This window comes from Megalops cyprinoides, chromosome 4, assembly GCF_013368585.1.
Source record: "Megalops cyprinoides isolate fMegCyp1 chromosome 4, fMegCyp1.pri, whole genome shotgun sequence".
NCBI lineage: Eukaryota > Metazoa > Chordata > Actinopteri > Elopiformes > Megalopidae > Megalops > Megalops cyprinoides.
In genome coordinates this window covers 13,175,160-13,192,308 of record NC_050586.1, presented here as the reverse complement: position 1 = coordinate 13,192,308, position 17,149 = coordinate 13,175,160, and the positions used below count along the sequence as shown (strand labels likewise).

At 40.8% G+C, this 17,149-nt stretch overlaps 1 protein-coding gene across 3 annotated transcripts; it reads left to right on the top strand.

Annotated features, from left to right (window-relative positions):
• The first annotated feature begins 392 nt into the window (after positions 1-392).
• Positions 393-15,762, top strand: LOC118776720 (zinc metalloproteinase-disintegrin-like batroxstatin-1). Of its 3 annotated transcripts, none has more exons than XM_036527245.1 (22): positions 393-550; positions 4,253-4,335; positions 4,895-4,971; positions 5,274-5,352; positions 5,441-5,517; positions 5,776-5,959; positions 6,499-6,561; positions 6,911-6,982; positions 7,237-7,403; positions 7,795-7,876; positions 8,278-8,408; positions 8,844-9,021; positions 11,037-11,126; positions 11,832-12,027; positions 12,611-12,716; positions 12,834-12,990; positions 13,269-13,349; positions 13,815-13,911; positions 14,455-14,569; positions 14,667-14,769; positions 15,084-15,167; positions 15,467-15,762. In XM_036527245.1, exons 1-22 carry the CDS (start codon positions 484-486, stop codon positions 15,494-15,496), a joined length of 2,319 nt encoding a protein of 772 aa, XP_036383138.1. In that variant the 5' UTR covers positions 393-483; the 3' UTR covers positions 15,497-15,762. The 3 variants fall into 3 exon arrangements, with proteins under 3 accessions (XP_036383138.1, XP_036383139.1, XP_036383137.1); XM_036527246.1 differs by having other exon boundaries at positions 4,250-4,335; positions 14,455-14,563; XM_036527244.1 differs by having other exon boundaries at positions 4,250-4,335.
• The last annotated feature ends 1,387 nt before the right edge of the window (positions 15,763-17,149 follow it).

Sequence of the window (17,149 nt, the reverse complement as noted above, 5' to 3'; positions counted from 1 at the left end):
AACCTTATGTCAAAAGCAGAACTGAATCTTTTGAGAGAAAAAAAGAGATGTGAAGCAATTTAAAAGCCATCACATAAATAAATATTGTTGCTGCTTTTTTTTTCCAGGGAAAAAATTATTAATGTGAGTCTGTTTAGCGTAAGTAGCGTTTTTCTTGTAGTGTGAACCAACTTCTCATTCATATCGCCTCTGTCATCACGCCTGAGCTATGCGAGAAAAGAGTGTGACAGTGACAGACAAGGACGTGACGACTGTGTGACAGCCTTGCTTTTCGCACTTTCTTGCAAGGAAGTTGTGGGCGGTGTGTGCTCGTGCAAGTCAGAGCTGTGCGGAGAGCAACAAGGAAGTTGAGGTACATGCACAGGTTGAAATGCCGATCTGAAGGCAAACAAAGGAGTGGCCGGGGGGGGCTGAGCCACTCGGGAATGCAGGTAATCTATAAAGAGGACTCCACTCTCTCCAGTTTCAGTAGCTGTCCGCATCATGACAATGACGAGTAAACTTCTCCTATTGTGGATCTGTACACTGGCTGCCTCACTCGATCCCTCAGGTAAGTCACTGGATACACTTTCCTCCACACTACAATGTCAGAGTAACTCAACTCCGGTCAGCTGTGACTTCAGAGGGCTTTATTTTCTCAATGGATAAATGCAGTGTAATTCTGACAGCCCATTCCTATGCAGTAGGATTGCCAGGGCAAAGTCTTGATCACATTCAGTGTTTGTGTTGTTCCTCCATTAACTGTGTGTTATAAGAACTGCAACAACATAAAAATAATTATAATAATGCTCAACACTTCCAGAACAACATTAACAACATTTCCTTGTGGATTAGTTTTAGCACAGAGACCGGTTATGTATACTTAAAAAATAAATATAGAACCAAACAAATACCCTCAGAAAGCAAAATACTGTTATGTGACAAATGCCTATGAATTAGTTTTTCTGAGTGGCCAACATTTTCATTGCTGTCCATGCTTTTAATATCTTATGTGGAATTGCTGACATGGTTTACTATTTTGACGCATTTCACAAATTTTCGTAATTAATTAGTTGAAAGAAAGATCAACTTGTTGTTTAAGAATAAAAGTGTGTTTTTAGGAGACACAGCACACAGTGTGTTGAATTATATTGAAAATGCAGCCAGGGACCTTTGATGTGTCGTCTTCAACTCAACCACAAGCTAAGAAGTAAAAAGGAAAAGTTTAAAAACATGTGGGGTGAAAACGAAAAGGAAAACTTCCAAATCAGAAGTACTTGTCATTGTCGTGCATCAGTTGTGCAAATTATGTACTGTTTATATTCATTTCAGAATGCAACTAGTTATGTTTGCTCATATGACAGGTGGGCCACCAAACATTGTTTGTTTATTATGTACTATATAAATGTATTTAAAGGGGGTTTTAATCATAGTAAATAGCCTTTTAATCATAGTAAACCATTATCATAGTTCTTTAATCATAGTAAAAATACTCTAGAAATATATATATATATATATATATATATATATATATATATATATATATATATATATACTCTATACAAACAAGCATACAGACTGTCTGGTTGATCAAACTGTCTTATAAGATCAAAGCAGAAATTATTGATCACCCGTTGCAAATAAAAAAAAACTCACATGGGAAAAGATACTATGAGTAATCATTAGATCATACAATAACGTCATTCATTGCCATCCGGTGTCTAACGAAAATTTTTTGGAATTGTCTCAAGTTTTTGTTGAAATGATCGCAAATAGTGTTTCTCAATCACATTCAGATAACCAAGTATTAACATTGTTGTTTGACATCATGCCATCTTTCTAGACCTCATGTTACTCATTAATGACCCTAGATTGACAAAGAGATTTCAAGACTGTTTTACAGTTTTAAACTACAGAGGTCTAAAAACAAAATGACAGTATTCAATGGTGATTCACTATTCAGCTGTTGCAGAAAACAAAAGGTGGACTTTGTAATATAAAAGATCTGGTCTCACAAGCAATGCCACACCCTTTAGATCACCTATTGAACTCCTTCGGGGGGACAGATTGAACATTGCATACTTTCCCCTGGACTATCCCAAACTGACCCTGAGGCAGTCAGCTAACAAGGTGTCAGGGCTACTGCCACTCAGTGTTACCTTTGAGGGGTGGTGTAGCTGCAGTGTAGTCTAAGAATTTCCCCATGAGAACCCTAAATTGCACTCCTCTGCTTGCAATACCGACATCCATGACTGCTGTTGGGCAACACCTGTTTCAACAGGTATTGTATTAGCAGCTAGCCACTGTCCATGTGTCACTGTGAGAACACAGAATTACAAAGTGTGCTGTCACTTCCTTTTGTGATGTCCAGTGCAACAAGGCCACCAGGGTTCTTAACGGTATGAGGAAATTATACAAGACTTCCAGTTCCAAGGAATTTTGCAATTTATTTCACATAACGTCCTTTCAGAAAGGTCACTGTCAATGGCACGTTATGGTAAAATCATTCCATTAAGAGACAGAGTAGCTTAGGCATTCAGTGGTCTCAAGGGGAAATCTAAAAATTTACAGCAACAGGTAGACTCAGACAGCAATCCGACAGGAGAAATAGGTTAGTTTTTAATTTTCCTTGATTAAGTTTTCCTCCCCACAGACACATATTGATGTCAGAAGCTGAGTACATAACCAAAACCTTCATCTCCTACAGTTATGCAATTATTACAGTTAATTGGGACCCAATTCCGCCCAGTCCTCCTTAGAAACTTATCTTAATCTAATTCAGTTGTAACAGCCTGCCAACATCATTGTGTGCTCAACGGAGTCAGATGATGGAAGTGGAGAGAACTGAGGATGACAGTCGATTATATAAGGATGTGTCCCACTAAAACAAACTAGACCATTCAAAGGCCTCAAGGGTGTATGATCCTCTGTGGTGGGTATAGAAAGTAAAGACTATCCTGACTATCCTACAGTGCACACACAGTAGGGCAGAGTACAGTGTGAAACCAATATGACCCACTCTGAAAGCTGGCACATATGTTCGTTGAGGTACTACTCGTCAGACAGCATCACATTTTGATAATTTTATTAAAGAATAAATGAATGAATGAAAAAAATATGTTAGATGACCCACACAGAACACAAAGACACACCATGGACATTCTTACCAAAAACTAAAACTGAATCGAAAATACTTCTTGTTTAAATACAACATTTAATATCTTGAAAAGAGCAGAATGCGTAAAAGAATACACAAGGGCAAAGAAAGAGCCACAATATGATAAACTGTCCAGGTGTCAAATTTTAATATAAGTAACAAGTGTCCCAATGTAAGTAAACTGGACTGCAGTCCTTGAGGACAGCAGTCCAGCAGTTTTCCAGCTCTCTGTAGAACACTAGCCCTTGCACAACTGCGGAGGGCAGACACAGTGATTACTTAGCTAAATCAGGTGGTTAAGTCCATTTCAAAGGAAGGCTGGGTTCACATTTGCCAAGAGATAACAATGCAAATTAACATTATTCAAGACAAAACAATGCTCCTGAGAAGTGCCTTTGCCAGATATTCTGAGAAGTTTATGTATTAACACGGTTATCGGGGGAAAAAAATGTCCTTTTATGCAAACTGCTGACAGTGCAGCTTCAAGATACCCAGCAAATGCTCCACAGGATAACATGCTGTATAGGGTAACAGCTCCTGTCCCATTTTAAGTCCTGAATTCATGGCGTTTTTTTTTCATATGGTGTATGAATAATTTGGAATGAGAAACCTTTCGCTCTTTGCTGGGGAAATTGTGGGTGGAGGATGCACAATATCTTAAGCTCTAATTACTTAGGGGAGATGGATGACAAAATGTGTTGCTGCAGGCCTGAGGGAGCGAGTACCTAAGCTATCAATGAAGAACATGCAGGGAATTCTGAGGCTGCAAGTAACAGCCTGTATGCATTTCGCAGAAGGAATTCCAAGGACCTACAGACACATGCTATATCACCTGAGAAGCACTGTCTCACAATTCATTTAAATTGACCACAGAAATATATCTGCCTGGACAAAATTCCATTTTGAAAATAAAAACCCATTTCCAGGATGGAAATATACTGCTTGCGCATGTTAGCTCTGGTGTTAAGTGACCTTGACAAACGAGTCTGAAACAAAGCAGGGGAAAACCAGGAGTTACGCTGTTATACTGGAAAGGGTGAGCGTAGCCAACAACAAACACGGAAGTTACAACAGAAATCATTACAATCATTGTCACTCCCCCCTTCTCTGTAGCGGGCCTTCATCCTGACCTGGATGGACAGGAATATGAGGTGGTGAGACCGGTCAGATTGCACACTCTGCATAAGAGAGACACAGAGGTGAGACCTCCTTCACATCGGTCTACAGTTATCCATCTGTTCCTTCCTGCTGAACTCCACACTGACGGCTTCAACTGTAAAAGCTAACAGCCTTTTGTGAACACTCTATGCATTTCCCACCAATTTCCCAATAAAACTAAATTGTGCAAATTACCAATGTTTAAATCATATATACATTAATATAATAGCTAATTCTGTATCCCAAGTGTTCCTTTGATTAGACAATTTTGTTCTTAATTATGACGGAAGATGGTGTTAAGGTGTCTGGTTAATCATGTGCAGAGCTTGGTACGTGAGTGAAAATGCTTGCCCTCATGTGGCAGTAGTGTGGTGGAGTGGTAAGGGACAGGGCTAGTAACCAAAATTTTGTTGCTGGCTTGATTCCCCACTGGGGGCACTGCTGTTGTGCCCTTGAGCAAGGTACTATACGTACAATTGCCTCAGTAAATATCCAGCTATATAAATGGATAAAATTTTAACCTATGTATGTTGTTCTGGATAAGAGCATCTGCTAAATGACAATTATGTAATGTAATGTAATTCCATGTCACATCCTCAGTCCATCCGTCCTGAAGTGCTGAAGTACAGAATGAAAGTGGATGGGAAGGACATTGAGATGCAGCTACAGAAGAACACGTAAGTCTAATAGTTCCTCTATTGTAGTGCTGCTCATATAGTTGTGACAGAAAGAGGATCATTTTACACACCGCAAATGATGTTTATAGTACAGAAACTAGTGGTCAGCCAAAAGCCATGGGAGCTGTAACCCACTGTCTGGTGTTGAAATTTTGAAACATGCTTCTTTTGCAATTTTTGACACCTTATGCAAGAAGTGGTTGGAATGAAATCAAATCTAGCAGCAGCTTCATTTTAAAAGATTATTGTAGGTCTTTGACACCATTTACTGATTTGGTGACCCTCTGACTGTTTATTCATAGCGCCTTACTAACCAAAGACTACAGTGAGACACACTACACCGAGGATGGGACACAGGTCACCTCCACACCCCAGGACCTGGTGAGTGAAAAACACAGTGGCAGCCCAGGTTCTTCTGAGTATCTTCAGAAGGCCTTCATCCTCTTACTCATTGTCTTGACTCCCACAGGACCACTGCTACTACCACGGCAGGATCGTGAATGACGACGAGTCCATGGTCAGCATGAGCACCTGTGATGGGCTAAGGTAGGAACAGTACCTTCATGCATATTTTCTGGGGCATATGGGAAGAAGACTAAATGGGATTGTGAAATTTACCCTACTCATAAGAATCATTTTTATAAGCATCATTCACCTATGGTCGAGTAATAAAAAAAAACTTCACCACAAACCAATGAAGGCCATGTAAGATACTCCACATACAAGAATCTGGATGACTGGATTCCATCTCAATGAGAGGGTGTCCCTCTGATCCAGTAATATCTCTGTGCTTTTCGTCTTCAGGGGTTATTTCAAGACGGCTGAGCAAAGGTATCTGATCGAACCACTGTCCGCGGATGATACTGGGGACCACGCTGTGCTCAAGTATGAGACCCTGAACACAGACCCACCTGTATGTGGAGTCACCAACACCAGCTGGGACCCTGACTACCCCCCCTCCACCAGCAAAATGCGCTCCCGAGCCTCTGTAAGATGTTCAGCTTCAGAACCTAGACGCCCTTTTTAACATTGTTCTGCAACGTAAGGAGCCCAGTGACAGTGTGTGGATAGAAGTACCAAGCATTTAGAAATCTGCAATTCTATGTACCTGTAAAGGGCATTTCTGTACAGTACGTGCTTGATCCTTCTGGCCAAACAGTTTCACTGAGGAGAACCTGAAAAAGAGAATCTAATCAACTTTTTAAAAAGCTTAATTCATTAATGAACTGTCAGACTTTTTAAAAATTACATTAGTTCAAGCTTCTTCAGGTGAATAAGGTAAATTATTATTTTAAGGTAATTATTCATATTTTTCCAAGAATGACCCTGCTGTATTTTTATTGTTGTTATTTATATGTTATTTATATAACATATACTTAACATATATTTATATTATATTGTATATTTATATTATGACAATATTGCATTTTGTTATACAATATGCTTATTGTTAGTAGTTGACACGATTTGCTTTAGAGTCAGACATTGTCCTTATGGCTCCATTCATATATGTATTTTTCCCCACAGGGTCCTTCTCTCTTCCAGCAGCAGAAATATGTTGAGCTGTATGTTGTTGGAGACAACCGACTGGTAAGGTCTCAGCTGAAGTTATAAGGAACAAATACAACAAAACATCTATCTATGGTACAGCTTCAGGACAAGCAAAAGCACTGAGAAAGGCGTTATTCAATTGATTAATAACTGCCTGTGATCCATGGAATTCTTTTGCATACTCAGGTGCAGAGACTGAGACTAGGACATCAGTACAGAATAGTATATACAGTTCTCACTTATATGGATCAAGAATGTAACTTGATCTGACAAAGACGCTTGGAATTCAAAATGGAGCACAGTCTTAACAAGTCAAAACATGTAAACCTCCATCCCTCTACCTTTTGTTGCAATGTACTAACTCTCTGCCTCCTGCATGCTGTTTCAGTACAAGAAAATGAAGAATGACTATGAAGAGGTCAGGAAGAAGATATTTGAAGTTGTCAACTTTGTCAACATGGTGAGTCAGAGATGTATTGCCTCACAAATCCACACACATGTTTTCATTCTGGGGCAGTTGGGTATTTGCTCACAGCAGCTGAAAGTACACTGAGTACACTTCCTGTTTCATGCAGGCTTATTAAATTGTCCTAGTCTCTTTTCTGACACCCCCCCCCCGGACTAGTCTCAACCATTCATCCATACAACCTTATATGCTGTGAAAGCAATTCACCCAGACTCATGTCAACCCAATTCACTTGTGTCTTCATGTAGGTCTACAAGCCTCTGAACACATTTATTGCCATCACTGGAATGGAGGTATGGACAGACAATGACAAGATCTCAGTGACACCCCCTGCTGGAGCCACTCTGGATGCCTTCACCAGCTGGAGGAACAACATGCTGAAAAACAAGCCACATGATAATGCCCAACTGATAACGTATGTCTTACCACACTTTATATACATGCACACAATGCCCACCTCGTACAACCACCACAACACTTCATGCTATATACTACATACACACTAACAACATGCATCACACCATTACTACATTTTATATGTAGTAGTATAGTGCATATATATATATATAATATTCAATACACCATCATGGCTATTCAAATATAGACACACAGTGCCCACCTTATAATGTTCATACCATCACTATTGAGGTTTAAATATATCTAAAACAAGGACTTGATAACATAGCACATCACTGTGCCTGCTATGCATACACAATGGGCCGTGGGCCCCAGGCATCCTCATGGTGTGAGCTACATCTTACTTAGCCTGAGCTTTATGCACTTATGCTACATTTCCTGTCTTTCAGTGACATTGACTTTGAAGGATCAACAGTGGGGCTTGCCTTCATAGGAACCCTGTGTTCAGGTCACTCCACTGGGGTGATTCAGGTAAAATACAGAGGCTTCAGTAACACTGGAGCCTCACCAAATAGCACACTTCGGTATTAACCTCTTTTCTATGGCAACTGACTACAAGCCTGTTGGGTAATTTTCATGTAAATTTAGATGAATGCAATAATTCAGAACTAGGGATTGAAGGAGAATTTAATTCATCTTAAAAATGATAAATTACCTGATTACCTGAGTGACTGTTGTTAGCTGTGGCTGGGTGACCCTTCAGAAGTAGGCCACATTGTAACTAAGAGCACAGAGATGAAAGCTCCCAAATTTTTCCATAGGTAAATCATTTTTAAAATACAGTTCAAATCTGTCTGCACAGTGTAATTAATGTTACAGTGGGAGAGGTCAAGACTGAATTCCTTTAACATGTGCAATACACTGTCTTACAGAATCACAACACCCGGGCCATCGCTGTAGGGGCGACATTAGCACATGAAATGGGGCACAACCTGGGCATGAGCCACGACACCAGCTCCTGCACCTGTACTGGTAACAGCTGTATCATGGCCCCTGCCCTGAGGTAAGGCCTGGCATTGAGAGCGCTCAACTCCCAATAGTTCATATGCTCATGCAGGACAGAAATGAAGAACTGGTGCTTGTCCAGTACTGGGGAACCACATTAACGCAAACAAGCTCTGTTTGTCTTAGTTGCTCATAGACATGAAAAACAATTGTGCAGCTAGGGATAAGAAATGACAAGCAGTTCACCTTTCATTTAGTGTTTGATGTGTGTTTCAAATATGAACCTGAAGTTACTGGCTGAGAGTTTTCTGGAAAAATATCACAAAGTCCTTGACATTTGCCTTTAACCCCAGGGACGGTACATAGTTGGACATTCCAAATGTACTTATAAGACTGACTTTATAAACACTAGGCATATCTGACCAAACTATAGTCTTGGCTGTGTGTGTAGTGATTTAAGGGTAACGTGTATGTAACCAAAATGTTCTTTTAGCTACGACACTCCAAGGCAATTCAGCAGCTGCAGTGATGCAAACTATGAGCAGTTCCTGACATCACGCAACCCCCAGTGCCTTTTCAACAAGCCTGACTTCATGCAAGTCCTGTCCCCCCCGGTGTGTGGCAATGGCTTTCTGGAAAGGGGGGAGCAGTGTGACTGTGGAACTGTGGAGGTAACTACTATGTGCCGTTTACCATCTTTATACTCTGATACTTGCAAATCATGGGCAACTCTGAGCTGATGTAAAAACCTGCCTATTTTCTTTGTTTTTTTTTCATGTATAACCAAAATCATTTGTTTCTCAAAACATGTTAAATTTGATCATGATGTAAAAGCTGCCATTTTGGTTTTTGACATGGTCAGGAGCATTTTATTACCACAACCTTGTATTGCCACAATTTTTGGTTTGCTGCCTCAATGTCATATGCTCATGCATGACTCTCGGTAAAATAATGGGAAGCTTCTTATTCCTTTAATACACTTCTACTTAAACAATAGCTTAGAATCATATTGGAAGCTTACTGGAATCTTTGGGACAATCCGATGGCAGCTAAAGAAAGTACCACTCCCACTCTTACTATATTTCTCCAAAGGAAAACTGATTTATTCAAACAATGCATTTGGTCAGGTGAACATTTTAAAGCCTCAAGGGTCCTCAAGATCCTAAGGAATGAAATATTACCCTAATCAGATATACTGTATGGTGAGGAAAAAATCCAATTTCCTTTTGGATCATAATGATGTGCAATGTTTATTCTTTTTAGTATGCAGTAGAGTTGTAAATACTCCCCTTATGAGAATCAACTGTTATATGAATTACACATTGGGCAAATGTGATTTTCATGAGGAGAAAGATGCAACACAAGCATCCAAAGCCATAAATCACGCAGTGCTGAAACAAACACTCTACACACACGATAACTGATACTTACGACACTAGGGACCTCACAGACGCGAAGCGTGCAGTCACCTGCTTGAACTTGCTAAATTACGCACTTTAAACTGTTTGTGCAGAAGCGCCCCCTAGCGAGCCGGCCGATGGGCTCGTTGTGCGTCTACAAAGTTTAAGCGTCGAATATTCTTAAAACACAATCCAAAACAGCAACTCAAATTTCTTAGAACTAGTATAACTATGTGCATACCAATTTTCAGCCGTCCACATGCAACCTCATACTGAATACGCCGTGTCTTTCTCGTTCTTTCTAGTGTTTACAAGTGGAGCACGCCACCTCCGAATGATTAGCCCTTTACACATGTTTAGAATGCAAGATGATTTCGGATTTTGTCAAATTCATTTCCCATCAAAGCAGCTACACAACACCGTTGAACAGTTTCCCTTTTGTCAGTAACGTTGTTTATTTGCTTGCTCACGACTTGAGCAAAACATGCATTCATTTCCATCGTAACCAGAACGTAATATTTTCGAACTCTTAGTCTTAGCGACCACAAAATGTAAAGTTTTCAGATAACTAGTGTTATAGTGTAGTAGTACAAATCGTTTTGAAATTAACTTGAACTTGGATCTGCACAAAAGCCTGGTTTTCTGTAGAAAAGCACACCTTTGACAAGACCAGAGGAGTCAGCACTGCCAAGCTGAAACTATGAATTTCATAGCCTAGCAATATATTATAAGCATAAGAGCTCAGACATTAAAACACACAATAAATACTAAAGTACTAACCCAATGTGGGGAGCTAAGAAAACATGTCCACTCTTTGCCAAATCCAAAATATTTATATAGCAGTACTAGCTGTTTGTTTAATAAGGGCAGCTAAAGAAACTATTTTAAATTTATGGAAGAATGGAACTAATGTGGGTAGTTGTGCAACCAGGACATTCTTCACAGCAAAGTAACTAACCTACAAACACCAACTGCTAATTCAAAAGCTCAACACAGTGCCTCAAAGGACCTGCATACCTCTGGTATTATTTGCAAAACATTTTTGTGGACAATAACTGGCATCACTCAGCATTAGATCCCTATTGTTCAATCCTACTGTATGTGGGTCCAGAAAAATGTGAAGAACTGTTTTTTCAAAAGTTCCACAGGGTCAGCTCTCTTAGGTCATTATAAAGGAGAGTGACTGTTACAGTGGAATTGATCGGTGCTAGCAGGAACAGAAAGTACCAAATAAATGGATAACTGACATTGTGCACGTCCTTTCTGTGTTGATTATATCCTTGTAGGAGTGTAAAAACCCATGTTGCAATGCCACTACCTGTACACTGACCAAAGGCTCAGAGTGTGCCACTGGAGAATGCTGTGATAACTGTAAGGTAAGACATGAGGGTTCTGATACAACATTTGTTGCTGGTCTTAAGAAATATCCATGTGAAGTATTAGGGCTCTTCCTTATCAACTACCTGAATGCAACACTGCTAGTGTCATTTTAACATGTTTTCATGTTAAGATTTGTAAATCAACATGACTTGGAGTCATAATAATAAACTAAAAGTTAAACAATTGTATTTGAAATACTTTCTATGGTCATGTGCCAGACACAGCTTGTAGGAACCAACAATCATGTTCAAGTTTAAAACATATGCACCTGATATTTTTGGTCACAGTTCCATCTAGAGGCCATTTGTGAAGCATCCACTTTCAGATTATGGTGTAAACCATATTACTCACTAACAGCCCAGCTGCTGTTCGCAGTTTGTATGGTTTATTCAGATCAACACCAAGTGAAAACCTTTGTTTTGTAACCAGCTGTGTGCCTTACCATAACAGTACTGTTTATTTCATCATGTGGCAAAAGTATCACATAATCTTTTTTAAGGTGTATATAATTTTAAGACAATGATAAACAGATTTACAAATTTTAAAAAGCCACCTTCCCGTAATTATTCTGACCTGTAGTTCAAAACTGGTGGGCCTTCAATATTCTTCAGGACAGATGTTGCACTTTGTAGTCCGTAGTTTCAATAGAAAACAGGTTTTAACAAGCACGTTATCCTGCATCATGACAATTCTGTCTGTAGTTTGCGCCATCCACAACCATGTGCAGACGGCAGCAGGACGATTGCGATTTGGCGGAGTACTGCAAGGGGACGGATGCCACATGCCCTGAAGATGTCTTCGCTGTGAACGGGAAACCCTGCCAAAACGGCCAGGGGTACTGCATCAATGGACACTGCCCTCGGCGGGAGGATCAATGCATCAAGATGTGGGGAGACAGTAAGGACCATTTAGTTTTCTATAGCTGACCATTTTGAATTACATGTACCTAATGCTAAATGGAGAGGTAGTGCTGGTCACAGAGCCTTGATCTGCTCTTAAAAATCGCATGGTGAGCTCATTGAGTTTATTGCAGTGCTGCTTACTCACGTCTTCAATGTTTTACGCTGAAAACAACAGTCCCATATAGGAAAAATTGGATACAACAGATTGTGATATTGGAAAAATACTGCCCTGTGCATTACCTATTGATTACTTCATAAAATGTGGAATATGGAACATTTTCTACAAACAGAGCCAAATTGATGCTGAGAGGGATTACTCTGAGCATGGCAGCAAGCATTTATATTTATTGAGTCACCAAATGTTGTCGCACATGTATTCCTTTACCTACAGATATTTTGTTGTCTCAAAGAAAATACTTCCAAAACAGCCTGTCACAGAATAATCAGGTCCGTCTCACAGCATGTTCAACTGGGCACATCCAGAGCACACCTGTGCAAGGTCAAAGGTCAGCTTTTCTGGATGGAGAGCTGCAGAGATCAGCCCCCGTGGACTCATTGTCCTCTGCTTTCCTCCTCAGCGGCTGAAGTGGCAGGTCAATTTTGCTATAACCAAAACACCAGAGGAGCGTACTTCGCTTACTGCAAGCGGCAATCAGCTGTACAGTACATCGGATGCCAGCAGCAGTAGGTCCTTAGGAGACATTTGGTGTAGATTTCTGTACAATATTCCCTTTCTCCAGTTCAGAGACCCCCTCTGAGAACTGAGTCTGAAAATGTTCTCTCCCACTATCACCCCCCCAGGGACATAATGTGTGGAAAGCTGTTTTGCATAAAAGGTAACGACAACCCCAACTATGGCCGTTCTGTGACAATTGACCAATGCAAAGCTACTTTCTACGGTGACCCAGATATGGACTTTGGCCAGGTGGAAGCAGGAACAAAGTGTGGCGATGAACAGGTAAGTCAGTTCCTGCTGGAGTGGGACAGCTGACCCCCTACTAGTGAGAAATAGACTCATCCATAAAAGTGAGGCAGAGGAGAGCAAAAGCAGGCTTTGTTTGACAAAAACAAGGCTGTCTCAGCATTCTGAGAGACTCTACTCAAGCCAATTGTGGATGAGTCCTAAGGGTTTGGGAATCCGTGTAAATCAATGTTCACCATTGCTATGATCATGTGGCTTGGCACATTTCAATTACACTGAGACCTGGACCTCTGCATCCTGTATCTCCTTCCTAGGTCTGCCATAATTATGAGTGTGTGGATCTGGAGACAGCCTACAGATCGACCAACTGCTCAGCACGGTGCAGAGGCCATGCGGTAAGCCCAGTGAACTGTGTGTGACAACTCTCTGTAGAAGATCATCATACCCCCTCTTTTCACCCACATTTTCTGTGAGAGACCATCAGTTGCCAAAGGCTACAGTCTGGCTTCCCCAGAGCACAGTCCAGTTAAACAGACAGGACTATTTAACACTTTAGTGAAAGCTAGGACAGAGCCTTGATCCCACATGTACCAACAAACTACAAAAATCAAAACCTCCAGTGCAGCCTGCGGCTAAGCGTTGTTGAGCTTGCAAATCATCATGCTTTTCCTGCTTAGGCATGTTTTGAGCCCCGTATGTGTCAGTACGGAAAGAACATCACAGAACAGTATCGGAGTCCACCGGTGTGTACATGCAAACAAGCCCTAGAAAAAAAAAAAATGTATGATGATGTGCTAATCTGTTTCCTCCTTGATACAGAATTTCCATTTATTTGGATGCTGCAATATTGTATCCCCTAGGTTTGCAATCACAAACTGGAGTGTCAGTGTTTGCCAGGGTGGTTACCCCCGAACTGTGAAACAAAGGATCAGAACGTCCCAGGAGGACTGTCCCCAGGTAGGTGTGGTGCCATTGCACCTATTCCAAAAATGCCTTGAAGTGATAAATGTGGCACACCAAATATGAACAGTTACTTTTCTACTAGTGAGTCATAGAATTGAGATTTCTGATGTTTGGAAAACGTGTTCATATAAAAGTGGAAAGTTAAAATTCTGTAGACTGCAGAATGGAAAAAATTAGTAAATTACATTAACAAACAGTGTAACTAAAGGTATTCTCCAGATATTTTTGTCAATAAATAATTTTAATCAAGTAAGGGATGGTCAATCACAAGACACGGCAGAGTCATTAAGTTATTTGAGTGGATTACCTATGCCAACTGGTGCATCATGGGAAGGTGCTGTGCAATGTTCATGGTCCTTCAGGCTCTCCAAACCAGCAAGGCACTTAACAGTTGTCAATAATACATGCATATGGATAATATTCTACCAAAGCCAATTAAATAACTTTTCCCTTTATCAATTTCTGATTTATAGTGGTTCCTTTAACTTCATTCACTACAGAGAGAATACTGATCAACTCCACATTGTCTCATTTCAGGAGCAATTGTCGGCATTGCAGTGGCAGTCGGCCTTCTGATTTTGATTATTGTTGCTGTCATTGGTGCTACTCTTGTCAAGCGCAGACGGAAACAGTTCCCCTCTCACAGGTACAGGTACGCAGACACACACGCATACCCCGCTTGGGGTGTCCCACGGTGTGGCCCTGGGTGAGTGCTCAGATTGACCCCTTCTCTGCCATCTCCCCCCCAGACCCCCCACTCACAAGAGCAGCCCGGGTGTGAGCAGCCCAGGTGTGAACAACCCAGCCTTCTCCCACCAAATGGTGCAGGCACCACACCAAGAAAACATCAAGGTAAAATCCAGAAAACCAGTCCACATGGCGGCATGTCAATCACCAAGCAGTTCACCCAGGCACAGGCCAGCTCTTGTATTGATTTTGTGAACTATCAGAACGACTCAGAATTTGAGTAACAGGCAGCCTTGATACAAAGGCACCTGGTACTCTTCTGATATATTTTTTTTTACTGTTGGTAATTTCTACTAACATCATATATTTCTACCCAACTATGTGCAAAAAATAACTGCACACTTTACTTTAGCATTTTATTTATAGGCATGTTTGCAGTTTGCCCATTGTGACAGCAGTACTATGTATCTCCATTTCAGCCCATGCGTCCGAAAGGACCTCCTCCCCCACCTCCACTAGTCCAGTCCCGTCCGCCACCCTATAACCTCGCTGCTGCACGTCAGGTAAGAATGACAGCTGACCAATAAACATAATAAAACATAGTCCCCATGAACCCCCCTGACTCGCAACTACCGTCAATTAGTTGCTGTATAACTATGAAACTGGATAATGCAGTATAATCCTCAAAAGAAATACACTACAAACATCACAAGTCTACATCAGCCTTATCTTTAGAATGGGGTTGGGTGGGATTACAAGGCAGCTATTTCAAGCTGCAATGCAAAGATTCAAGGAGAAGAGGGAGAAAGACTATCTGCACAAATCCTCAGGATTAACAAACTGCAATGCTTCTCCCTTACAGGCTTTGAGACCACCACCCCCCCGGGTTTGACACCTCCCACCACACAGTGGGGTGGGCGTGGCAAGTAGAAGAACTTTCACATCTATTCCAGGCCAAACAACGGGAGGAGGGTGGACTACAGGCAGATTGCACTGCCGTCAAAGCTCCTTTGGGATCATTACGAACTTAGCTGCCAAATCATTTGCTGGGTTTTGCCCGTTTCTCTGTCAGCCCATGAAGTTCTGCAAGGATACTGCTGAGGCCCATGGCAAGCCCATGCAGAGCTGGCCATGGAGCAGAATCTGGTACAAGTGTGGCAGTACTTTTGATGTTGCTTCTTTATGAGGGGACACTGTCACAGTCACGTTCTTCTGGATTCCACTTGCGTTTTGTAAATAAATAAATAAATAAATAATTAAAAAAAGTTAAGTATGTGGATTTGCACATAATGGAGCTGTGATGGGACCGTTTGCACTGCTGCTGTATTTTAATTCAGGTCATTTTCGTAGCAGTAGCGAGGGGTCATTGGAAAAACAGTTGAGAACCACACAACCAGGCTTCTGTAAGGACAGCTTCATGTTCCTCTCAGGTGTTTATTTCAATTTATTTTTGACAATAATCGGTTCTAAAGCAAGGCTGGTCTCCATCTGCCATCTGCCACACTATGATAAAGACTTATTTAAACATAAATATGAGATCCATGTTATCAGTAATTACTACGTCCTTTCTAATTCCAAGTGTGTCTTCTCACAGTAAGTAGATCACTCTGGCAAATGTTTGTTTGTAATAAATTGTTTATTGCACTAACTGGGACATCCAGTCCTGTTTGCTACCTTTCCAGAGACATACACCAGTTTCAGAAAATATTCTGATGTATGTAAGAGTAAAACATGTATTTTTGCAAATGTAAAATTTTGTAAATGTGCATCATTCCTTTTTCAATAAAATTTCCTTTTTCAAAAAATGTTTCTTTTTCTGTAATGGTGCACAAACTGAAATGTCAGTAATTCTTGGTTTGTTGGTTTGCTGATGCTACTAAACATTTACATGGCTTCAGTTTAAAGTAAAATATGTAACACTCAATGTAAGCATCTGTCTGAACGCAACATCGCGCACATGCTGGTAAGTGTATGTGCACATCAATTTGTCAATTTGTTCCAAAATATGAACATTATATCATCTCAAAGGCAACATAAAACAGTACCATTTGCCTCCATTTGAAGACATAAATATATATAAATATACAACATATAATAGAACTGTGCTGGATATTAAGTGTAAAATGAGGGGATTCTTGACAGCATTTAACAGAGGTGGCACCAATAAGCCACAGAGAATGCTACAACTGTGAACTTACCAGCCAGACACAACCCCAGCTGTCCTCTAGAGGGCACTGTGGCACAGCAGGTCACAAAACTGGAGGAGTTTAATCCCTGACTGGGGAAAAGGGAGGTGTGTTTAGTGGCATTTGTAATGATGTGTGGGATCAGCTGGCAAAATGTCTTTCCAGCCCGCACACCTGAATGGAAACACACCAAGAACTGAAACTTTGGAAACCACTGACAGTCGCCCTGGCCACTCGGCACTGAGAGACTCGCTGCCAAATTTCATTTGGAAAATTGGACTACAATTTACCAGCCATAAGGATTTACAGTAGTTACCACAGCTCAGACCATTATAACTGTAAATATTAACACTCTGTCT